Source organism: Lontra canadensis, unplaced genomic scaffold, assembly GCF_010015895.1.
Source record: "Lontra canadensis isolate GAN:19392208 unplaced genomic scaffold, GSC_riverotter_1.0 scaffold43, whole genome shotgun sequence".
NCBI lineage: Eukaryota > Metazoa > Chordata > Mammalia > Carnivora > Mustelidae > Lontra > Lontra canadensis.
Genome location: NW_022631037.1, coordinates 14,986,237 through 15,011,900, shown reverse-complemented (window position 1 = coordinate 15,011,900; position 25,664 = coordinate 14,986,237). Strand labels below are relative to the sequence as shown.

The window sequence follows — 25,664 nt, the reverse complement described above, 5'->3', positions numbered from 1 at the left end:
TGTGTGGAAAAATACATATGTATATATAACATAAAATTTACCATTTTGCCTTTTTTTTTTTTTAAGTGTTTAGTTCAGGGGCATCAAGTACATTCACATTGTTGTCCATCCACCATCACTATCCATCTCCAGAACTTTCTAACCAATCTGAACTAAAACTCTATTCTCATTAAACTCCATGACCTCCCTGCCTCAAGCCTCTGCTAACTGCCATTCCACTTTCTGTCCGTATGAATTTGAATACTCTAGGTACCTCATATAAATGGAATCATACAGTATTTTTTTTGTGTATGTGTGTGTGTGTCTGGCTTATTTCACTGGGTATAATGTTTTCAAGGCTTATTCATGTAGCAGGTATCAGAATTTTATTCCCTTTAAAGATTAGATAATTGTACATTGTATATACATTGTATACACAGACATTTCCAAAACACAGTATACATTGTGTATATCACATTTTGTTTGTCCATTCATCCATGGATGGATATTTTGGCTATTGGGGCTAATGTTGCTGTGAACACTGCTATACATATATCTGTTCAAGTCCCTGCTTTCAATTCTTTTGTGTCTGCACCTAGAAGTGGAGTTACTGGATCCTTTGGTAACTGTGTTTAATTGTTTGAGGCCATGCCATTTAACATACCTACCAGCCATGCACAAGTGTTCCAATTTCTTCATATCCATGCCAGGACTTTTTTTTTTTCTTTTTAAAAAAATTAACATATAATGTATTATTTGCCCCAGGGGTACAGGTCTGTGAATCATCAGGCTTAACACAATTCACAGCACTCCCCGTAGTACATACCCTCCCCAATGTCCATTGCCCAGCCACCCTATCCCTACATGCCAGAACTTTTTAAATTCTGGATTGTTTGTTTGGTTTTTTGCTAATAGCCATCCTAGTTGGTGTGAAGTGGTACCTCATTGTGGTTTTAGTGTTCATTTCCCTGATGATTAGTGATGCTGAAGCACCTTTTCATGTGCTTGTTGACCTTTTGTATATCTTTGGAGAAATATCTATTCAAATCTTCTGACCATGTGTTTAATGGAGTCTTTCAGTTTTGTTGTTGAGTTGTAGGAGTTCTTTATATACTCTGGATGTTAATCCCTTATTTAGAAATATAATTTGCAAATATTTTCTTCCATTCTGTGGGCTGCCTTTTTCACTCCCTTAATAGTGTCCTTTGGTGCACAGAAGTTTTTACATCTTCTGGAGTTCATTTTACTTATTTTTCTCTTTTGTTATCTATGCTTTTGGTGCTGTGGCCAGGAAATCATTGCCACACCCAATGTCATGAAGTTTTTCTCTATGATTTCTTCCAAAAGTTTAACAGTTTTAGCTCTTACATTTAGGTCCATGATCCATTTTGGGTTCACATTTTGTATATGTTGTGAGGTAAGGGTTTAACTTAATTCTTTGCATGTAAGTATGCAGTTTTTTTCAGCACCATTCATTGAAAAGACTGTCTTTCCTTCACTGAATGGCACCCTTTTTGAAAATCATTTGATCATATATGTGAAGGAATGATTTTTGGATTCCCTATTCTATTTCATTGGTCTATATGTCTGTCCTTACTCCAGTGTCACACTGTTTTGAATATTATAGCTTTGTAGTAAGTCTTGAAATAAGGAAATGTGAGTTTTCTAATTTTGTTCTTCTTTTTTAAAGGTGAGCCTGGTGGTGGGTATTAAGGAGGGCACATATTGCATGGAGCACTGGGTGTGGTGCACAAACAATGAATCTTGGAACACTGAAAAAATAAAATTAAATTTAAAAAATAAAGAGTGTTTTCACTATTTGGGGTACCTTGAAATCTCATGTAAATTTTAGGATGAGGTTTTCTATTTCTTAGAAAGACATCATTGGGATTTTGATAGGGATCACATTGAATCTCTTTGATAGGGATTTCTTTGGGCAATACTGCCATCTTAAACATACTAAATCTTCCACAAACACAGGAGGTTTTCCCATTTACTTGTATCTTTTTAAATTTCTTTTGGTAAAGTTTTGCAGTTTTCAGTGTACAAGTCTTTTGCCTCCTTGGTTGCTTTTATTTCCATGTATTTTATTCTTTTGGATGTTATTATAAACTTCCTTCTTAATCTTACTCCCAGTGAGAGTAAAACTTGGATTTTAGACCCATGTTAAGCTTCTGACCTATAGAACTTCAGCATAATAATTTGGGTTGGTTTAAACCACTACACTTGTGGTGATTTGTGAAAGTAGCAATAGGAAACTAATACAGCTCACATCTATTGGATATCAGCTATGGGTTAAGCAAAACACTAGGAACTTATCTGAATCTTTATAAAATTCTTCAAATTAAACCCATTTTAACAAATGAGGAAACTGAAGCTTGGAAATTTGCTCAAAATCACAGTTTGTTATTAGCAGTTATGAGATTTGAATCAGGTTCAATTAATAGATGCACATGACACTACCACAAAGTATGGAGAGTGATTAAAAGATCAGGACAGAATGAATATATCCAGGTCAATGACATTCTTCATAGTTTTTCCTTACACACAGATTTCAGCTTAATTTTGTCAGGTATCTAAGAATTGGCTTTCAAATCAATTATGAGCCACAAGCACATGGAGGTATTTTTTAAAATTATCTAACTTGATCGTCCATCTTATTCATAAAGTTTCTTGTTGAATGGCTTCCCCCCCAAAATCAAATCTATCCTTAAAAGACAAAGATTTAGTGTTAACAAACTGGTTATTAAAAAGATACAGACATTTCCAAAACACAAAACTCCAAACATGCTTTGAACAGAGGCCATCACTAGAACAAAGGAGATTCTGGCCAGGAGCAAAGTTTTTTCGATCTGTAAGTTCTGTCATTTTTTTTTTTTTTCAAAACAGAAATCTCAATCCCTGTAGCTGAACTATAATTTTGTAAGTAAATGTATTCTACATCCCCTTAAATACTTCCATGTGGCTTTTAAATTGTTTCCCGGTACTCTGTCATCGTCATCATACATGATGACAGTTTTTCTCCACCTTGGTGGTACTCTGGAATCACCTGGGAACTTAAAAAAAATGGCAAAGCCTGAGTTTGCCCTTAGAGAATCTGATTTAATTGGTCTGGGATGTAGGCTGGCTGCTGTGAGTTTTCTTATTTTTATTTTTTATTTTATTTTTTAAATTTAAATTCAATGAGCCAACATATAAGTACACCATTAGTTTCAGATGTAGTGGTCAATAATTTATCAGTTGCATATAACTCCCAGTGCTCATCACATCATGTGACCTCCTTAATGCTCATCATCCAGTTAACCCTATCCCCGCACCCACCTCCCCTCCAGCAGCCCTGTTTGCTTCCTGGAGTTAAGAGTTTCTCAAACTCAACACATGCAAAACAGATAATCATGTCAAAAAATGGGCAGAAGACATGAACAGACACTTCTCCAATGAAGACATACAAATGGCTATCAGGCACATGAAAAAATGTTCATCATCACTAGCCATCAGGGAGATTCAAATTAAAACCACATTGAGATACCACCTTATACCAGTTAGAATGGCCAAAATTAGCAAGACAGGAAACAACATGTGTTGGAGAGGATGTGGAGAAAGGGGAACCCTCTTACACTGTTGGTGGGAATGCAAGTTGGTGCAGCCACTTTGGAGAACAGTGTGGAGATTCCTCAAGAAATTAAAAATAGAGCTTCCCTATGACCCTGCAATTGCACTACTGGGTATTTACCCCAAAGATACAGATATAGTGAAAAGAAGGGCCATCTGTACCCCAATGTTTATAGCAGCAATGGCCACGGTTACCAAACTGTGGAAAGAACCAAGATGCCCTTCAACGGACGAATGGATAAGGAAGATGTGGTCCATATACACTCTGGAGTATTATGCCTCCATCAGAAAGGATGAATACCCAACTTTTGTAGCACCATGGACAGGACTGGAAGAGATTATGCTGAGTGAAGTAAGTCAAGCAGAGAGAGAGTCAATTATCATATGGTTTCACTTATTTGTGGAGCATAACAAATAACATGGAGGACATAGGGAGATGGAGAGGAGAAGGGAAATGAAGGAAATTGGAAGGGGAGATGAGCCATGAGAGACTATGGACTCTGAAAAACAATCTGAGGGTTTTGAAGGGGGGGGTGGGAGGTTGGGGGAGCCAGGTGGTGGGTATTATGGAGGGCATGTATGGCATGAAGCACTGGGTGTGGTGCATAAACAATGAATTCTGTTATGCTGAAAAGAAATTAATTTAAAAAAATTTAAAAAGGAAATAAAAAAAAAGAGTTTCTCATGGTTTGTCTCCCTCTCTGCTCTCTTCCCATTCAGTTTTCCCTCTCTTCCCTTATAATTCTCTGCACTGTTTCTTATATTCCACATATGAGTGAAACCATATGATAATTGTCTTTCTCCAATTGATTTATTTCACTCAGCATAATACCCTCCAGTTCCATCCATGTTGATGTAAATGGTAAGTATTCATCCTTTCTGATAACTGAGTAGTATTCTGTTGTATATACGAACCAAATCTTCTTTGTCCACTGTTGAAGGACATCTTGGCTGCTTCCACAGTTTGGCTATTGTGGACATTGCTGCTATGAACACTGGGGTGCAGTGGGAGTTTAAAAATCTCTACTGGCTCTACTCTACTCTAATGAGCCAGTTGTGACCCACTTGCCAGAAGTAGGGTTCTAGTTCTCACTTACCTTTTCATCAGTTCTGTGTCCTTGGACAAGATATGTAACTTCTCTGAGCCTCAGTTTCCCCAGAGTGGAGGAAACAATATCTTCTCTGCCTGCATTATACATTTGCCAAGAGGATTGTGGAAGACTGTGTTTATGGAAAAACTTTGCAAACCAGATATTTTTATTAGGATTATAATTTTGATTATTGATGACTTAACATATAGATAAGCTTCTTAAAAATAGAAAAGCATGGTCATTTTTGTTGTTGTTGTTTCATGCCCAACAGTAGAATTTGTATACCATCCTGTTGTCTTTTACATCATTGTTTCTTTCTTTAAGTCCCCTACCTAGCTCTGGAGTATATATTCTATATAATATTATTTGATACCTTTTGGCTCCACCCCCATCTTCTGATAGGACCCCAGGCCCATCTCATTGCATGTCCAGTGCTCTTTTGTGATCTATTTAGTTGGCTCTTGGCTGTCCTGGTCTGAACTCTTAGCCCACTGGGAATATCATTCTCAGATACTTGACCCATCCCCAAGCTTATGTCCTGAAAATTTTGGTTGATCCTTTTCCTGAAAATTCTTATTTGTTATGGGTATAGCTAGGGCTTTTTTTTTTTTTTTTTTTTTTTTTTTTTTTTGCATCCGTATATCTGTGGTCAGAGTCATTGTTTGAGTGCTTTGAGGCCTGAGGCTGCTGTCAGGATCTCTAGGAAGAGCAGGACTGTCCAGGAATGTACAGCATTTCTCTCTGTAAAAGCCCATCTCATTACTTCCAGGAGGCACACCTCATCACAAGCTTGTGGGATTTGTCACTTTTTAATCTCCAGTTTACTGAGGAGCAAAGCAACATGCAGGAAGCCTAGGTGTGTCTTCCTGTTCGTGCTCAGAGTTGGCATTGGAATTCATGAGCTACCTCTGTTTTCTTCCAGTTCTCATGTTTTGTCACATCCTGGCCTACACCAGTGTCCTATCTTTCTACTTCACAGTGAGGTGCGATGGGCCCAGCAGACTTGAGTCTACTTACTTGTGTCCTTTTAGACTTTACTTTCTTCTCAGATTCTTGATCTCTGATACATGGTGACAATAATGGCATTGAAACATCCAGAGTTTGGTGTGAAGATGGAATTTTATATGTGAAGGGTCCTAGTAGACTACCTGATGAGGAAGTGACATATTGCTATTCATTTCTTTCCTGCCTCATCATCTGAGCCTCAGTTTTCTTCTCCATAAATTCAGGTCTTTCTAGCTCTAGAGTTATTTGATTCTTAGGAAATAGATCCTACTTCTGAGGTGAGTTTTATTGGGCTAAAAATTCAGGGTGAGGCAAGTAGGCTTTCTCTGGCATTCTAAATCACCTTAGGTCATGCCGTTGTGCATTTTGTTTTTTTAATTTTTTTTAATTTTAATTTTAATTTTTATTTTAAGATTATTTATTTATTTGACAGACAGAGATCATAAGTAGGCAGAGAGGCAGGCAGAGAGAAAGAAGGAAGCAGGATCCCCGCGGAGCAGATAGCCTGATGCAGGGCTCGATTCCAGGTCCCTGGGATCATGACCTGAGCCGAAGGCAGAGGCTTTAACCCACTGAGCCACCCAGGCGCCCCCATTTTGATTTTTTTAGATGCTAAGAAAAGGCAATCTAATTTTCAATCTGGACATAGCAACCAATCATGCAAAAGGACAGCCTTTTGCCTGTGAAGAAAAGGAAATAAGAATAATTTGGTTTTGGTTCAAGAGGGTACCATAGAGTGTAGCTGGGTGAGAGAGGCCTTTGGGCAGAGAGAACTTTGGAAGACTGATGAGCTTGAGGGGTGGGATAGGAACAGGGCCCTGGTAGGAATCAGAAACAAAAACTATAAAGAGAGGGGCAAGGGGAAGAAAGGAATCTAAGATTTCCTTCCCCTCACAAAATCAGAGAAACTTCTGTGCCAAATGTTTGCACTGTGTTTAGGTATTCAGGGTCAGAAATTAGACAATGAATTGTTCAAATCCCAACTCTGCCACTTATTGGCTGTGTCTTGGGAAAATCCTGAGCCTTTCCCAATCTCTTAATTTATCTGTAAAATGGCAATAATTTTATAGGCCAATCTTACAGGCTTGTTGGGAGGGTCAAATGAGAAATGTACTACAGCACTTGTTTGGCATAGAATAAGTGCCTTGTTTGGCATAGAATAAGTATTCATGAAGTGGTAAGTAACATGGTCAGCATCACCAAAACCACTACCTTATTATGGATGTTAGCACAGAAACACACTGGGGGAGTCCCCAGTAGATTCAGTGGACTCCATTTCAAGGCCAGTACAAGAAAGGGGGCTTTCATGGCATTACAACCCTGTATAGAGAACATGTCCTCCTCTAGAACCACCCCAAATAAGGTAACCAAATCCACAAGATCATTAACTTTTCAGGGAATGTAGGGATAATGGGCCCTCTGTTAACTTCCTACTCTGGCCACCAAGCTAATGTTAAAATTTTCATTTTTGTTGACTAATTCATGAATATAGTTCTGTGCCCTAGTGTTTGCAAGGTAAGTGAGTGAAGTTTTATCACCATTGGGCTGTCATGGGCTGTGTGCCCAGGTGTCTGCTTAACAGAATTGGATTTTCAGAAAATTCTACATCTGAGCCATCTGGGCCAACAGTAAGGAGGAAGATTATGGAAATGATCATCACTCCCACCCCCATCCATATTCACACACAATATTACACACACACACACACACACACACACACACATATATATATACACATATAAGATTTTAATTACTTATTAGGAAGCGGGGGGCAATGACAGGGGGGACAATAGGTAGAGGGAGAAGCAGGCTCCCCAGTGAGCAGGGAGCCTGATGTAGGACTTGATCCCAGGACCCTAGGATAGTGACTCAAGCCGAAGGCAGACACTTAACCAACTGAACCACCCAGGCATCCCCACACACAATATATTAGTTATATTTTACAACAAAACTATGAGGTGGGGAGCATATTACTACTTAAACTTAAGAAATGAAGAGAATGAGTCAAAAAGGGGAACTCACTTCTCTGAACTCATATGATCAGTAAGAATGTGACCTCAGGTAGGTTAGCTTCAAATGTGTGCTTTTCTGTTACCTTCATACTTCCTTTGAAATCTGGACACAATGTTCATAAATTGCGTATATGATGTTGCACAAATAATTTTTTGGGGACTTCTGTCTGAGCCCAAGATTTTGTTTCTGTGTAGAAGGAAGGACAGAAAAAATGACAAGGAATAGAAGGTGAGATGAGGAAGGCTACTTCATTAAGATCCTTTACCGGGCAATAGGGAGACTCCCAAGAGTTTGGAGGTGTCCAAGGGTCTCTGATCCCAGAGGTAATATAGAGGTGCATGCTCATCAGAGATGGTGCCCACTTCTTAGGGACGACAGAGTGAAGGTGCATTCTCATGGGTTGTGACTTGTTCTGGGAACATTTCAGGTGGGTAGAGTTACACCCCTAGGGATATACAATGCTCTCAGAAAGAGGATTAGCACTAGGGATAAGGTGAGAGAAATTTCCAGAGACTTTGAGATAAGATCACCATAGACACAAAGATAACTCTGAGCTCCTCATTCTGGTTTTCCATTCTGTTGAGCCTGAAGTATCATGCTTTATGTTTATGCTTCAACATTGCCATTTGAACTCTCTGTGGACTATTCCAGGCATAATTTTATTTCTAGATATTTCTTCTCTTTCTCATCTTTAGGGAGATTGTTGTTTCAGTACAGATTGGTAAACTTCTTCTCTAAAGGGCCAGATCATAAATATTTTAGGCTTTGCAAGCCGTATGGTTTCTGTTACACTATTCAACTCTGCCATTGTAGGCCAAAAGCGGCCACAGATAATACCTAATAAACGTAGGTGTGTGCTATGTTCATTTATTTAGAAAAGAAAGGGAGCAGGCTGAACTTGGATTGTGGGCCCTAGTTTGCTGATCTCTGCTTCAGTGTTATTCTACCCATTTTAGCCAGTTTCACTTCTCAGCCATAAACAATCCATTATTTTCAATCTCCATGTATTGATAAATTCCTTAAGCCCCAGTTAATACTCTCATGAGTGGCTAAAACAGGACAAGTTTCTGCTACGAAGTCAAGTTGAACCCAACACTGAGGAATGGGTAGGCCTGGGAAAAAAGGGCCACCTGGAAGACTGTTCTCTCCAGACTCTTTCCAGGGAACTAGTGGTGGAACCTCATGGGTGAGGAGTCCCAAACAACTCCACCCCATGTCCCTGGATCTCCTCCCCTCTGAGTAATGGGGAGACCATTTGGGTTTGTGATGATTCTGTCTCCTTTGAAGCCATCTGATGAAACTCTGATTTCACCAACCACTAGCACCCAGGAGGAACCTGGTGTGACACAAGCCGAATGGAATAATTTTATGGGTTGAGGGGACTCTTTGGAGGCATCTAACTAGCATATTTTGGAGAAAAAATTAGCTGAAGCATTAGGAAGGGAAACTATGTTGTATGCCAACCCCCACCCACCAATAAGGGTATAAAAGGACCATGGAGGAAGGAGAGACTCAAACCTCACCACATCCACCTGTGTTAGCTTACCTGCTCTCCATCACCTCTCCCTGCACCATGCCTTACAACTGCTGCCTGCCCAACGTGAGCTGCCGCTCCACCTGCTGCTCTCGGCCCTGCGTGCCCCCCAGCTGCCACACCTGCACCCTGCCCGGGGCCTGCAACATCCCCGCCAATGTGGGCAACTGCGGCTGGTTCTGCGAGGGCTCCTTCAATGGCAGCGAGAAGGAGACCATGCAGTTCCTGAACGACCGTCTGGCCAGCTACCTGGAGAAGGTGCGCCAGCTGGAGCGGGAGAATGCGGAGCTGGAGAGCCGCATCCGGGAGTGGTGCCAGCAGCAGGTGCCCTTCGTGTGTCCCAGCTACCAGTCCTACTTCCGGACCATTGAGGAGCTCCAGCAGAAGGTGAGGGGGTCTTCTGTGGGGGTGCAACAGCAGCTGACTGTCCCTGAACAATAAGACCTCAAGTTCAAGTGGTCCTCACAGTAGAATCTTGCTTTCAGATTCTGTGTGCCAAGTCTGAGAATGCCAGGCTGGTGGTGCAGATCGACAATGCCAAGTTGGCCTCTGATGACTTCAGAACCAAGTATGTTGAGAATTTCAGGCTATGTGACCTCTAAGACCCCTATGTCTCTCTCATGGTCCTGTGAGACTAACATTTCCTGGAAGGGAAGAGGCAGCCATTTCATCCTTTTCATTTCTCTTCTCAAGCCTGGGTTTGTATAAAACCATTTTCTAACAGAAATCCATATGCTGCATGCTCTTCAGTTTATAATGGTCTTTCTGGAAGATTTTCTCAAACTCCCAAATTTGGACGACATGAACTGTTCTTGGAGAATGGATTGGTTCTTGGGGGATAGTGGTATATTAACCAACAAAATTGAGAGAAGAATTAGAGACTCCATTTAATGAATCCCTGTGGGCACCTTCTAGTGTTAGGGTGAGTCAGGAAGGGTCCTCTCCAGTCTCTCTGTGCAGAGCTTGAGGGAAACATGGGGGAAAAGAGGCAGAAAACTGTTTTAGCTCAAAGAGATTGAGACCAGCCCATCTACAAGACACACAGTGGGATTGGATTCTTTCCTACCTCATCATCCCACTCTGATCTGCGTGTGCAGGTACCACACGGAGCTGGGCTTGAGGCAGCTTGTGGAGTCAGACATCAACGGCCTGCGTAGGATCCTGGACGAGCTGACCCTGTGCAAGTCTGACCTGGAGGCCCAGGTGGAGTCCCTGAGGGAGGAGCTGCTGAGCCTCAAGAGTACCCATGAAGAGGTAAGAGGAAAAGGAAAAAAAAAGGAGGCTTCAGAGCCACGCCTTTAGCACTGGCAACCAAGAGGCAACTGACATCAGGCTTCTTGGGTTGGGACCCTTCTCTGAAGAGGTCAAGGTCAGCCAGTGAGTGAATCATGGTGCTATACCCATAGCATGGAGTGAGGTGGGTTGCTTATTCTCAAGCAGCTGGATGAGGGTTGGGCAGTGTTGGAGATGCTGAGCAAGGGCAGCCATTTATTGAGCCCTGCTCTCTCCTTGTCACTGTTAGTTTCTGAATTAGTTAGAGAGATTAGTTAGAGGAAAAAGAGAAATAAGACATGCCCCTCTCTTCAACAAGCTCCCAGTCTAGTCTGGCGAGATGGCCATGTAAAGACAACGATATGAGGCAGGGAGAGGACAAGCAGCATATTCAAGGAGTAATCCAGTCTACCTGGAAAGAGATAAGGAACACTTCTTAGAGGCATGTCATGGGAAAGAGGAGGAATTCACACTGGGATGTTTCAATCTGGGGGAAGAGGCTAAGCAAAGACACAGAGGTGCTAGAGTATATATATTGAGTTTGGCCCATGGACTGATACGGCTGGGCATATAGGGATGTGAGGTGAAACAAGGTAGGACCTGCATACACCAGGGTGTTTGGATTTAATATTATTGGAAATGTGAGATTCTTTAAGGTTTTTGGGAAAGAAATTGATGTGATCCCTACTTGGGTTTATTCCTACAACATATTTGCGTCAGTCTTGGGGAATGATCAGGATATTCCCTTCAGTGCATTTTTGTTGTGCATACTTTCCTACAGTAGGAAGGTAGACAGTAGATCCATTTATGTGGCTCATTCATTCTTCTTCTTCCATCAGGAAGTCAACACCCTGCGCTGCCAGATCGGAGACCGCCTCAACGTGGAGGTGGATGCAGCCCCCACTGTGGACCTGAACCGCGTGCTTAACGAGACCAGGAGTCAGTATGAGGCCCTGGTGGAGACCAACCGCAGGGATGTGGAAGAATGGTTCACCACCCAGGTGGGCATCTCAGCACATGGCCGCTCAGAACCCTTGGGCCCTTGGGGCTCTTGAGGCAGGGTCTGACCCTGTCTTCTCCCCTGTGCTGTTTCAGACCGAGGAGCTGAACAAGCAGGTGGTGTCCAGCTCTGAGCAGCTGCAGTCCTGCCAGGCGGAGATCATTGAGCTGAGACGCACGGTCAACGCCCTGGAGATCGAGCTGCAGGCCCAGCACAACCTGGTGGGTGTTGTTCAGGATACTGTCCATACTGTCCTGACCTCATGAAGCCTGGGGCTTCTCTGGAACCCCATGGAGAAGCTCCCTGAGGAGCGGCTCTGTGACCTGCCTTATCTTCCCCACACAGAGGGACTCTCTGGAGAACACGCTGACAGAGACCGAGGCCCGCTACAGCTCCCAGCTGTCCCAGGTGCAGTGCATGATCACCAATGTGGAGTCCCAGCTGGCTGAGATCAGGTGTGACCTGGAGCGGCAGAACCAGGAGTACCAGGTGCTGTTGGACGTCAAGGCCCGGCTGGAGTGCGAGATCAACACGTACCGGGGCCTGCTGGAGAGTGAGGACTGCAAGTGAGTAGGAGGCAAAGGAGGCATGTAGTCCCATGTGGTGGGACTACAAGACATTGTGGTCATACACATGTGGGCCACATTTTCAACTCACAGAACATGCATTTATAGAGAATTCACTATGTGACAGTTACATAGAAATTGAAGGTCAAAGGTGAAGGGCATACATCCCCTGCCTCAGGGAGCTAATAATGGAGAAGTGGGGGTGGAGAGATTGTTACAACAATAACTGTTGGGTAAGGCATATTGTGTTAGTTCCATGAAAGCTCAAGAGCATGAGAACAATTTTCTGCCTCAGCCCAAAGCCTTCTCAGATGGGGATAAAGATTTGATAACAATCAAATTTGATTCCAACTATCTCCAACCACTGAGAATTCATGAGTTGTTTCATTAAAGCGCCTAGGGCTCTTTCCACAATCATCCCCAATCCATTTTAAACCTCTGTCCTCCCAGGCTCCCCTGCAACCCATGTGCCACCACCAACGCTTGCGGCAATTCCTGTGGGTCCTGTGGCAACTGTCAAACGCGTTGCTCTTAATTTAAGAACTTACATCCTTTTTGAAGACGACAATGAAGCCATTCAGATCAAGTACAGGAAAGGTCCTTAGGTTTTGCCTTCGTTGGAGCTCAGCTGCCAGTTAGAAGCCTACCCACACCAGATGTGATATTTCTAGACATAGAAATGCTTTCCAGATTCAACAAGCAAAGTCACACATCATTAACTTCCAATATCTGGAAAATCCCTTCCTATTGAAGATCGAGTATCTTTGTTTCTGAAGATGACCAGCTCCCTGTAATCTGAGCTCCAGGTATTACTTTTAGGGCATTTCCTGTATGTATTGTGTTTCCTGCTTTTCTTGCTTCTTTGGTATTCTCTGGAATGCAAGGAAGCTACTTCATTTACTTCCCAATAAACTTTATTTCTCTGGCATAGTAAATGTGTTTCTCATTCATATTTATGTACTGTAAAGAACTTGTGTTGCTGTTTCATAAAAATACCTCTTTGTCAGGAAGAAATGGGTTAAAAGACTGACCCCAACCATTATATTCCAATGGTAAATACTGATGGGGAAGGGGATCTATCCTCCTGGGAGGCTACCACCAAGGAGAGACCATGCAGAAATCCTGACCTCCAGCACTCATGACTATCTTGCCTTGGCTGCAGGGTCCTAGGTAATACTGAGAGTCTTCCCCAAACCTCACCGCTCTCCCATTGTCACCTTCATCACTCAGGGGTCAATTCTCTGCTCCCCTTACTCCTAAAGTACTTAAAGACCAGCTTCTGTAGAAACTGCTCAAAGAGAAGCAGTCCTACTTCTCTCCTTTCAGCTTGTCAGCTGTACCTGCATCACCAATATGGATACCTATCTTTCCCTCAAAATGTACCTTCAGTGATTTCCATAAACCCACACACTCTGGGCCCTCTTGTTATATCTCCTACTACTTGTTCTCCAGCCCCGGATTAGCCTGACTTCTCCTTTCTGTTGCAACTGGAGGAAATGCCTAGATCCTCTGCTGTGTTTCTTTTTCTCCTTCCCTGTTCGGTGAGAACTAGCCTCTCTACACTGATGACTCCCAAAGCTCTCTAGCTCAAGTCCTGGGTCTTGCCCATAGGACAGTTTGGCTTGGTGTTATGTTGCCATTTCACATTTAATTAGACTCCAACTTATCTTTGCCAGACTGGTTCCTTTTGTTACCCACTTGTTATACCCAACACTTTGTAATCCAAAGACCCTTTAAATGTAGGCAAGTGTATCTCCTTACCTGCCTCTTTTTACGTTTACTCATTCCTCTAGGTCTTTATAAATAGGTCTATAATGTTCTCCTGTAACTTCTGTATTACTTTATTTCCTATAATTTTAAGAAAGACCAGTGTTCATAGTCTCCCCCTACAGATATTAATCCTACCCCCACTTGACTCATATCTGAATTATTAAAGCTCTCAATTCTTTTGGCCACCATCTCAATTCTTCATTTAATTTGGCATTCTCTAACCTACACTACTTCAATCAACCATCTCCTTTGTGTTTCACTAGGGTGTAGAGCACTGAGAACACACGGATAAGTGAGACCTAGTCCTAGCCCACAGTATGTTCATAGTCTAGAGTGGAAAAGACAAAGAGATAACTGTGCTACAGACAGACATCAATGTGGCTCAAGAAAGGTGTAAATGAAGAATGATGAATTTTGGCTGTGTGAGAGAAAGACTATATTTTCAGGGACCATTTATGCTTTGAGGTGTAAGAGATTAGTAAAAAAGAGGCTCCAAGAAGAGATAGAGCTCAATCAGGGCTGTGAAAACTCAATAATTCCATCCATAAAAATATTGTCTGCCTGTCCTACAAGAAACTGTATCTTCACCCAACTAAAGCCTAGTGTTAACCATAGAATACTGTAAGAGGAATAAAGGAACAGTAACACTAATAAGTATTCATGAGAAGGTTATTAAAACTTTAAATACTTCCCTTGTTCTGACTTCAATCAATGAGTACTATATGATATTAGCATAATTCTGAAATAAAGTTTGATGGGCTCTGTTTGGACAGATGAGTGTGTGCAGGTATGACAAGAGGGAAAGTTTTTATGAACATGAGCTTTGCCTAGTGAGGAGGCGGGGAAGCAGGAAGTATATCTAGAGCTCGACAGAACAATTTCTAGCTGGAGCAAACCATAAATACGGGGGTGGAAAATGAAACTGCACAGTAGTCACAGATGACCATATCTGGGGGTGCTTTTCATTGTTATCTGTGAGATTTGTTTGTAAGGAAGTTTAGCATATGTTCTGTCAAGCAGCTATGTATAGGCTGGGTCATGATGGGTCCCAGAAAGTGGGCTTGGGTGGGAGAAAAGGAAGAACAGTTGGAAGGCTGATGAGAGACAATAGGGCTGAGATGGGAGGAGAGTGGAAGGCTGAGGGAGGGGGTGGATTTTAGAGGCACAGTCCAGGAGGTGGAAGCTGATTAGAGATAGAACAATGGAAAGAGAAGGAAGGAAACTAATACTGATTAAATATCTACTTTGGGTCAACATGAGGGATGTTTTTGAGCCTGAGAAAATGAAACACCAGTGGGGCTCCAGTGAAGAGAGCTAGAAGAGAATGACTGGATTTGGGAGAGATGTCAGAAATGATCAGTTAGAGCTGAGGAGTTGTTAAGACTGTCAAAGGGATGATGTTAGACTAGGGATAACCTTGAGAAGCACTGGGAGAAAGGATAGAGTGCCCTCAGTCTCTCCAAAGTCTCTGACATGAGGTTCCTTCTTGGTTTGGCCCAGTCCCCAAAGACAGAGGTGACATCTGGTTATAAACCGTTGGAGTGGGAAGCAGCTGAAGCAACACAGAAGTCAAAAGAAGTCGGGGTTTTGATGAGGGGATGGTCAATGACATCTTTCTCATGAATCCTCATTAGTGTTACTGTTCCTTATTTATTCCACTTACAGTATTCTATGATTTATACTAGGCTTTAATTAGGTGAACATACTATCTCTCTTGAAGGGTCAGGAATATTGAGGATTCAGACAAGTCAGTGTACATAGCAATAGGGAGATTGCTGGTGACCACAGAGAGAGCAGGGTCTATGGGATGCAGGGGGAAGAAGGCATATTTCAGTGGCTCTTTCACATCTGTTTCAAATCACCATCTTGATAGTAAACTTAATGCAAATGTTCAACACAACTTATTCATACTAAATATGAAGCTTACTTTGCTTTATCCTCTGTGTAACTCTTAGAATGTTTTGGCATCTGTTCTTCCCTTTGATCTGTAGAGCAGTCACACAAACAGGTTTTTATCCCTTCTCCGAATGGTTCCCAGATCTAGCTTTCCCAGAAGACTAGGACTATTAAGTTATATTGTCTTGGATTGTTTCATGTTCTTCTTGACTCCTCTATTCTAGACTGGATAGAGTTAAAGACCTACTGATGAACTTTGCATTTTTCTGATTTGGCTTGGTCCCTGAAGACCTCCAAACTCTATTCCCATTGGGAGTTGAAGCCTGAGCTTAAGAAACAATGGCAGCTCTAGAGAGGATTTGAGTAATGAACACTGAGTCTTATTTTGGGGTGCTGTACCTCTCGTTGCTCAGTCCATATTATTACTGGCTCATTCTCCATGTCCTCTCCATGTTCTCCCCTGCTTGTCCTTCATTGGAAATGTTGTTTGAATATCTTCCCAAAGCCAAACCTGTTGGTTTATTTCCTGGATCACCACCATAATTTCTCCCCTCAACGTGGTAAGTCTGGGTGATTGATAAATTGGCAACAGACACCTTTATGGAACAGCCTATGGAAGCCCTGTATCTTGTTCTCATAAGCAGCTCTAAATGGGGCTGGCTCAACAGGGTGGGCTGATGTTGGTATCAAAGAGTGTTTCTGCTTTTCTAATTCTCCAATGGTCAACTCTCCAACTCTTTTAGGCAAATGTCAGTATCTTGGCTTGTGTATGTCCAGTGATACCACTCCTGTCCTCTCTTTGCTATTCATCTACATTAAGATAGAGTAAATCTGTAAGGGACCCAATATGTTACTTTGCATTTCCTAAAGAATGTAGTTTACATTTCTCATGATGAGAATTTTAAGTGCCAGGTACTGGCATCAGAGAAGATGGTTTTGGGAAGGAGTGGGGAAGCTTCCTAATACCTTTCAAGTTCTGCCTTGGGGAGAATGGTCTTAGCAGATCTGCCCTGATTCCACTCTGTGGTTAAGTGCCGCTGATGAGTTTGCATGTGATCTCTCCTACAGAAATATCCTTGGCTTCCATAATAGATAGTATCTTTAAACCTCAACTGCAATTTTCTCACATCTGGTGACCAGAAGCCTTACCATGGCGTCTGCCACAATTATATGGGCAGGTTTAAACCTTTTTGTTTGTTAGGATTTGATTTGCTCATCAGGTTTATTGAAGGGTCATTGACCAGAGACGATGGCATTGCTTATGTAAAGGTAAAGATGCACATCAAGCAGTAAGTGGAATAAATAAATGAAAAGCATCTGCTTTCCAGAATTCCTGGGAAATGACTTGAAACTTGGCTCTTTTCTCAATAAACCCCAAACCTCTCAGCTATTATAACTTAATGATCATGCAGCCAAGTGGCAATAATGGTTATTTCTACTCAAGAGGTGGGAGTGGTCCTGTTTTCTAAACTCTGCTCTTCACTTTTGAAGATACAGAGACACTTACCTCTGGCTCATTTTGCTCTGAGGTTCAAACTGCTGTAATGTTTTAGGGATCCCTAGGGACATTTTTGGCAATTTACACAGCATTCCTTTCCTATTCTTTAAAAAAATTGCCATTGTCTAGATTTTTCTCTTTTGAAGCCTGGGGCATAGAAGAAGGAAGGAAACAGAATAGCTAATGAATCCTGTTATTTCCTTTATGTTATTTGATCTGATCCAACAGGGCTTCAATCAGTTTGGTATTGATTTTAAATAAGCACATCCATCTCCTATCTCTCTAAAGGTAGAGATTCAGGCAGGAGGGCAGAGAGTTGTGGATTGTGAATGTGGTTAAGGATGGCATTGTCCTCAAAGCATTATGCTCTGGTAGACCACACATTTACTTCAAATCTGCTGTCCTTCATGGAAGCATATTCGAAGCTCCACGTTGGAAATGACTTTCAGAGTCACCCAAGAAAATGTACATTATTGTTTTACAGTCACAATGTGCTTCTGACCCATTAAAGATGCTACTAAGTTTGGTTGTTTGTTCCACTCACTAAGGTTGCTTCCAAATGATATCTGGCTGGTTTCAAAAATAAGAACACCCTCAGAAGATGAAGATTTGTCTTCAATGAGGATAACCAAAAGAAAGTGTCCCAGACTGTGAGGTCAACTTTGTAGAAGTGATGATCTGAGTGGTAGCTCTACAGAGGAATTAGTACATAGATTTCAAAAGGAGCTGTTTTAAGGAGTATCTGTCCTGTTTTGAGAACTGATGAATTAAACATAAAAACCTCCTAATTTGTATCCCTATCTGGAATAGCACACAGGCAGAACATCTGTTTGCCAAAATGTATTGAAGGTCACAAGATGCTATTAAGCATGTCATGATGTGGTGGTTTTTCAGGATCACATCATTTGGAGAACTGGGCCCAGAAGTTTCTTCATTAAATCAACCAAGGGTTTCCTTTTTTCAAGCTTTCAGCAGGTATTACTTACTCACTTACTAGACTTTCTTCCATTAGAATAGAAATGACCTTTGGTTCTTTGATAGAGAACAGGCTTAGGTTTCCTGGATCATTCTAATTTGGGAGAGGATACTGTCTGGTAGTGATTGAGCTTCATGGAACTCAATTCATTTGTGCATCAGTGAGGAGGTCAGAAGAGAGACAGTTGGTGTGATGGAGAGAGCATGGCTGTTGGAGTCAGAGAGGTTTGTGTTTGAATGCTGGCCACCATGTAGGAGTTTTGGGACCATTGGAAACCTCTCAGAGCTTGGGTCCTCATCTACAAACCCCACAAGACTTTGTGAGGCCTGAAGGAGATGATGCATATGCAGTGCTTTGAATAGTGGGTGCTCAATAAGCAGGAACCATTGTGATGACACTCCTGTTGTGTGTAAGCGTAGGTGCTCCCAAGTTGTTTGTTTTCTTAATATTCTATGAACATTGAGTAACAGTAGAAATGGAGACTAGGGGGATTTCCTACAGTCCCCTAAGGAGAGGGAAGAATTGCCTCCATCTTGCCTGGATGGAAGGGGAAAGGGTTGTTGAACAGGTTGTCCTCATAGGTCTGCTCTGATCTCAGCTTCCAGGATTTTCTACTGAACAGTCTAGTCTCCAGGTGGGCTTCCTTAAATGGCTTTTCTCAGGAGCTGGATGAGCACAGATGTTTCCTCATTTAGGAAAAAGAGGCATAGATATGTCCCTCTCTGGGGTACAGCTCTTACCACAAATCAACACCCTGTGAACAAGCGCTGTTGTTGGCAAGGTAATGGGTTGGTCACTTTGAAGGTCTTACTTAACCAACCAGCATAATTGGTGAGGAGTCCTGACTTAGCAGGAAGCCAGGGCAAAGCATTTTATGAGGTAAAGGACTCGAGTGAGGTGGCTAAATAACAAATGGAAAAATGGGTAAATAGGGTAAAAGAGGGTAATGGTGCATGTGGTCACCACACCCATGGCTGACAGAATATAAAGTCCTGGAAAGGACCAGGGCTTACACCAGAGAGAGGAACCAGCCTTTGAAACTGACCTTCAGAGCTCCACTCCCTCCAGCACCATGCCTTACAACTGCTGCCTGCCCAATGTGAGCTGCCGCTCCACTTGCTGCTCCCGGCCCTGCGTGCCCCCCAGCTGCCACACCTGCACCCTGCCCGGGGCCTGCAACATCCCCGCCAATGTGGGCAACTGCGGCTGGTTCTGCGAGGGCTCCTTCAATGGCAGCGAGAAGGAGACCATGCAGTTCCTGAACGACCGTCTGGCCAGCTACCTGGAGAAGGTGCGCCAGCTGGAGCGGGAGAACGCGGAGATGGAGAGCCGCATCCGGGAGTGGTGCCAGCAGCAGGTGCCCTTCGTGTGTCCCAGCTACCAGTCCTACTTCCGGACCATCGAAGAGCTCCAGCAGAAGGTGAGGGGGTGGCCACCACACTGCTGATTTAGTTAACTATTTAAATTTAACATACCAACTTCTGAAATGGATCTAAGCCCATTCAAAGCTGCGATGATAGAGATATTGACTTCATTGGTTTAGGTAGGACATATCAAATCATCTTAGGAAATCTATTTGGGAAGCCCCACAGGGAAAGATATGGACTGGGATGGGGTAAGACATTGGACTATGATCAGTCATAGCAATCTTATGTTGCTTCTTACTAAAACCAGAGTGCCTGATTTTTTAGTTCTATTATGATATCTTGGTCTTATTTTTAGGTCTATAGCATTAAAAAATATGCATCTGAATTATTTCTTAAAACTAGTAATTTCCCAAGTGGATCCTCAAATACTTAAAGCCTTCCAAGTTTGTTGCAAGAGACTGTGTCCATAGTAAATCAAAAGAACTATTGACCCCATAAGCTTCAATAATATACTCAGACCCTGTACCATTCACTAAAGCAAGCACGCAGGTGAGAATTCAGGGCCAGAAATGCAGGAGTAGAAGCGGGGATAAGTAAAGAGTGAGCATAAAGGTGGGACCTAGTGTATGGTATAGGACAGGGAGGGCTTCCCAGAAGAGGAATATCTGAGCAGGGTTAGATGGATGAGTAGGAGTTTTTACTCAATGGTGCAAGCCTTTAATTCTCCAAGGAGATTAACTGTCCACTGCTCAGCAGTGCTAGCAAAGTGAATGCCAGGAAGGGGCCATGCAATTTGAAGACCATGCTTTCATTTGCCCATATTTACTGAATACAAGGTACAGTACTTGAGCCAGGGATAAAGGACAGTGTGAGACAGTCTGTTTCCTTCAGGAGCTCACAGTCTAATAGGGGAGACAGACATGGCTGGGGTGAAGGGGAGAAGCGTAACTGGCTAATTGCAGTACTGTTGGGGGGTGCATGGAGGAGGTGACCCCCTGCAGCAGCTGAGGGGTGGAGGAGAACGTGGGTCATGCAAGGGGTCTTGCTAGGTGGGTGAGGACATCCCTGAACATTCTAGACAGATGGAGAAGCTCTGTGCAAAAGCATGGACAGGGCAATATGACGGAGAGTGGAAAGAGGTCAGCAGGACAGGAATAACGAATGTGAGGGTAGGAAAACCAGCCTGTTCTGGTTGAGCTAGGATTTTTCTGGGTTTAGCATCCCAGTTTGCTTATTTCTAAGCAAACTGGGATGTAGGTCACTCTAAGGAAGGCTCAATATCCAGTATGCTCAATTCCTTCAGGAAGCCAGAGGCAGACCAAGGAGAGAAGAATTCATGACAAAGAACACATTTCTCCATGTTTTGAAATGAACAATGCTATTAATTAATCCTCTTTTTATCCCCAAACTGAAACTCTGAGAAGACTCAAAGCTATTTGGCAGGAATGTGTATTTGAAAAAAACAAAACAAAACACCTTTTCACTTTAAGGTACAACGCATTCCTTCTTAGTATAACTCCTTTCATAATGAATTGTGTCCCCAGATACTGTGCAGCAAGTCTGAGAACGCCAGGCTGGTGGTGCAGATCGACAATGCCAAACTGGCTGCAGATGACTTCAGAACGAAGTAAGATTTTTCTAATGATCAGAGCAATCTAGTAATGGACAGGCTGACCTGCAACAGGATGAACTCTGTCCTGGGTGTGCATAAGCAGAAATTTTTGGGATGGCATTAGGAGGATCCTTGCATTGGGTTAGTTAGGTTAAATGGCAGTTTCCTCTCCGAATGAAAGAATGCTGTGTTTTCAGCTTATTTTTAAGGAATGAAAGAAATCACCCATTCTTTCTTTTTTTCAACTTACTATGTGAACCACGTATAAAAGTAAATTTCACACCTGCTTCTTAGTATAGGGTCATCACTCTCAGCCCATCAGAAAAAAGTTATTAAATCACAAAAATAGGAGGCAAAATCCACTTCAGAATATAATTTTTTTAGGTGTGACCATTACAATCATAAGAATCCTTTGCATTTTTCTGTGGAACTTTATAGCTTGCAACATATTTGTAATCACTATGTCATTTCTTCATCTTCGGACCAACCGTGTGAAGTGTTAGTTTGGTTTCCATTTTATAGAGGAAGAAATCAAGGCTCAGAGACATGAAGGAATTTATCCATGGCCATGACTATGAGGCCGAACCTAACTGATTTCGACTTCAGTGCTTTTATCACAAGATCAGGTTGCTTTCAAGGTGGTTGGAAAGGATGGCGAGACAATCTGTATAACAGGCTTATGAAGTTCACTAACTCAGTTAAAGAAGAAAGGCAGGGCTTAATCCATAGCAAACGCTTAAAACAAATGCAGTTAATATCAGATTAAAACTACAGAGGTCCCCCCACCAATACCTTCTCTGTGGATCTCAGGGAGGAAATAGGTCTTTTTACACAAGCACGGTGGTATATTTTTCCCCTTCCAAAAAGGGAATTTTGAGAAAAATTCAAAAACTTTCAAAATGTAATGAATTTGACTAGGTCGGCCATGTAAAGTCCTGGAAAAAGTCTTCCTTTTTGACTCTCTTTCAACTTCTGCCATGTGTGCAGGTATGAGACAGAGCTGGGCTTGCGGCAGCTTGTAGAGTCGGACATCAATGCCCTGCGCAGGATTCTGGATGAGCTGACCTTGTGCAAGTCTGACCTGGAGGCCCAGGTGGAGTCCCTGAAGGAGGAGTTGCTGAGCCTCAAGCAGAACCACGAGCAGGTGAGGGAGTCCCAGCCCACATCATTCTATATGGAGAGTTCCATACCTTTCCTGAGCAGGATAAGGTTGGTCTTTGCTAAGCACCCTAGAGCTAACACAACATTTTGCTACTTGCTCAAAACACATTTGGGGGATTTTGGTGGAATGAATCATAAGCTTACCTCTTTTACCTTAAAGAATGTGGTCAGCTGACTTATTTCTCCTTGGGGCCAGATACATGGCCAAGAGTCCACACAAAGATCTTTAAAGTACTTCCTACTGCTTGACAAAATCTTTTATCTTCTGAAGGTGCCAAATTAAGGACCAAGGCTAGAAGGAGACAGCAAACTTCCTCATATCATATGTCACCTAGATATTAGAACCCAATGGATGGATGGATGGGTGGATGGATGGGTAGATGGGAAAAATGAGAGAGATGAAGGAATTTAAATAATGGTTGACTCAGACTTCATGGTTGAATATAATAATAGTAGGATGTCAGATGCCTATACTGAAGATTAGATGTTTTGAAGAAAAGGAGAGTATCCCAAGTAGACAGTATATAAAAGTAGAAGACCATGAAATAAACGGAGGAGTTATCCCTGGTTTCTCTATGTTTAAGGAGCAATAATTATACTAGATACCATGCCAGATTTGTCACTGAGCAAAGGGAAAACCAGAAAGAAATGAGAGAATCTTGGGTTGGAAAGGAACATTAGCAATCACTTATTCAAGCTGCCTCATTATGCTGATGAGGAGACACTAAGACAGGAGGCCTGAATCACAGAGGTAACTTAGCTGTTTTATGTCAACTGTGCTTGAACTCACTGTAATCTTCTCCCCACCACATTGGACTCAATCAAAGAGAGTTTAGTTATAGACTTTTTTCCCAGTGGGTTCATTCTTCCCCTTCCTCCTTCAGGAAGTCAACACCCTGCGCTGCCAGATTGGAGACCGCCTCAACGTGGAGGTGGATGCAGCCCCCACTGTGGACCTGAACCGCGTGCTCAATGAGACCAGGAGTCAGTATGAGGCCCTGGTGGAGACCAACCGCAGGGATGTGGAGGAATGGTTCACCACCCAGGTGTGCATCTCAGCACTTGGCCGCTCAGGACCCTTGGCCCCTTGGGGCTCTTGAGGCAGGGTCTGACCCTGTCTTCTCCCCTGTGCTGTTTCAGACTGAGGAGCTGAACAAGCAGGTGGTGTCCAGCTCTGAGCAGCTGCAGTCCTGCCAGGCAGAGATCATTGAGCTGAGACGCACGGTCAACGCCCTGGAGATCGAGCTGCAGGCCCAGCACAACCTGGTGGGTGTTGTTCAGGGTACTGTCCACACTCTCCTGACCTCGTGAAGCCTGGGGCTTCTCTGGAACCCCATGGAGAAGCTCCCTGAGGAGCGGCTCTGTGACCTGCCTTATTTTCTCCACACAGAGGGACTCCCTGGAGAACACACTGACAGAGACCGAGGCCCGCTACAGCTCCCAGCTGTCCCAGGTGCAGTGCATGATCACCAATGTGGAGTCCCAGCTGGCTGAGATCAGGTGTGACCTGGAGCGGCAGAACCAGGAGTACCAGGTGCTGTTGGACGTCAAGGCCCGGCTGGAGTGCGAGATCAACACGTACCGGGGCCTGTTGGAGAGCGAGGACTGCAAGTGAGTAGCCCGCAGGCCATACCCTTGCAGTGCGCACACACGGTTTTACTCAAGGACAAAACAGAGACTTTTCAAGTGAAGTTCCAGAAGCCAATATGTCTGTAACGACCAGAGTTTTCTTTGCAGTGGTGTACCATGGAGAGTATTTTTTGCAGTCATTATATAGCCAAAAGATATTTTCTGTTTCAAAAGATGCTTGTGAGACTTGATTGTTTTCTCCAACTGGTGAGCTTTTTGAGGCTGATGCATAAATAAAGTTTTGTACCTTCACGGTTGGCCTGTTACAACAAAAGGAAAAACAAAAATGCAATGACCATGAAATATATTTGAATAGTCTTTTGGGTTTAACCCACACTTTCAAATCCCCTGTCTCACTGATCTTTGTTGCAATCATTTGAGACAGGCAGAATGGGGACAGTATAACCATTGTAGATGAGCATTTGAAACTGAACAAGAAGACAATTCATTAGCTTACAGAGTACAGCACTCAGCACCTGACATTATTTTCATAAACACAGTCTGTGTGGTAGGTATTACCAATCCCGTCTTAAAGGCGAGGAGGCAGAGGCTTTGGGGGGTAAATTCACTTCTGCATGACTCCAGGGTAATAGGATGAGGGCTGGAATGCCACCTTCAGTCTTTGCTATTTTCTGCCACTGTCTCAGAGCTCTGTAAAGGGGCAATGCAGTTAAGGCTTTGGCTTCCTAAGATGTCAGAGAATGGTTTCTACATTTTCTGTCTCCTTGGGTTGAGCTCTCTCCTTTTTAGAAATTATCCCTCTCGGGGCACCTGGGTGGCTCAGTGGGTTGAGCCTCTGCTTTCAGCTCAGGTTGTGATCCCAGGGTCCTGGGATCGAGCCCCGCCTCAGGCTCTTGGCTCAGGAGGGAGCCTGCTTCCCCCCCTCTCTCTGCCTGCCTCTCTGCCTACTTGTGTTCTCTGTCTGTCAAATAAATAAAATCTTAAAAAAAAATTATCCCTCTCATGCTGACCAACTATTAATTCTGTGTCCTAGGCTGCCCTGCAACCCCTGTGCTACGACCAACGCATGTGACAGGCCCATCGGACCCTGTGTCACCAATCCCTGCACCCCATGTGGCCCACGCTCCCGCTGTGGGCCCTGCAACACCTTTGGATGCTAGATACCCCGGGGCCAGCTAGAGGATTGCATGAAGACCGAAGGACCATCCATGGACCAGCCCTGCTTCTCTAACAAGCACCAACCACAGAAGCAGCCCCAGACAGCCTCGTAAATCATGGTCTGGAAGGAGAGAAAATGCCCAGGTGTGGCCTGACTCAGAGCTGAGCCCACCCGATCCCCTTCATTCTCTTCTGTGACCTGGTGGTCTGATAGGACTGGGCTGCGAAGGTGCCCTACAAGGTGTGTTATGGTTCTCTCTGTTGCTTTGACCTTCCTCGCAGGTCCCTAAATCCCTCTGTAGACCTAATAAACTTTCCTCTTGCAAAGCAGTGATGGGGCTCATTTGTATTCATTCTTTCCAAAGTGTTCACTCTGTATGTGCTTCTTATAAAGCCACTTGAAAGCACAGGAGGACTGTGTCATTAATCCTCTCCCTAGAGGGCTTCATCACCATTAATTAACATTCATTAGGTGCAGTGAGCCTGGCGTCCACTTGGGCCGGCCAGGAACTAGTGGGGCCACTAAGGCAAGAGGCCTCATCCAAATATCATGAATATTCACTA

The 25,664-nt window shown here is 43.2% G+C and overlaps 2 protein-coding genes across 2 annotated transcripts; both read left to right on the top strand.

Moving 5' to 3' along the window:
- Positions 1-9,258: 9,258 nt before the first annotated feature.
- Positions 9,259-12,607, top strand: LOC116875950 (keratin, type I cuticular Ha1-like). The gene is made up of 7 exons (XM_032871792.1): positions 9,259-9,621; positions 9,720-9,802; positions 10,332-10,488; positions 11,346-11,507; positions 11,602-11,727; positions 11,852-12,072; positions 12,523-12,607. Exons 1-7 carry the CDS (start codon positions 9,274-9,276, stop codon positions 12,605-12,607), a joined length of 1,182 nt encoding a protein of 393 aa, XP_032727683.1. The 5' UTR covers positions 9,259-9,273.
- A 6,674-nt stretch (positions 12,608-19,281) lies between these two features.
- LOC116875949 (keratin, type I cuticular Ha3-II) lies at positions 19,282-25,102 on the top strand. Its single transcript, XM_032871791.1, has 7 exons — positions 19,282-19,632; positions 21,124-21,206; positions 22,179-22,335; positions 23,237-23,398; positions 23,493-23,618; positions 23,743-23,963; positions 24,976-25,102. The coding sequence occupies exons 1-7, from the start codon at positions 19,285-19,287 to the stop codon at positions 25,100-25,102; spliced, it is 1,224 nt and encodes a 407-aa protein (XP_032727682.1). The 5' UTR covers positions 19,282-19,284.
- Positions 25,103-25,664: the final 562 nt, after the last annotated feature.

Bases quoted from the DNA above. Each gene is read 5' to 3' on its own strand.
- LOC116875950 (XM_032871792.1), top strand. From the start codon at position 9,274: ATGCCTTACAACTGCTGCCTGCCCAACGTGAGCTGCCGCTCCACCTGC. The intron at 9,622-9,719 runs GTGAGGGGGTCT...TCTTGCTTTCAG, and splicing joins TTGAGGAGCTCCAGCAGAAG to ATTCTGTGTGCCAAGTCTGA. The intron at 11,728-11,851 runs GTGGGTGTTGTT...TTCCCCACACAG, and splicing joins TGCAGGCCCAGCACAACCTG to AGGGACTCTCTGGAGAACAC.
- LOC116875949 (XM_032871791.1), top strand. From the start codon at position 19,285: ATGCCTTACAACTGCTGCCTGCCCAATGTGAGCTGCCGCTCCACTTGC. The intron at 21,207-22,178 runs GTAAGATTTTTC...CCATGTGTGCAG, and splicing joins GCAGATGACTTCAGAACGAA to GTATGAGACAGAGCTGGGCT. The intron at 22,336-23,236 runs GTGAGGGAGTCC...TTCCTCCTTCAG, and splicing joins TCAAGCAGAACCACGAGCAG to GAAGTCAACACCCTGCGCTG.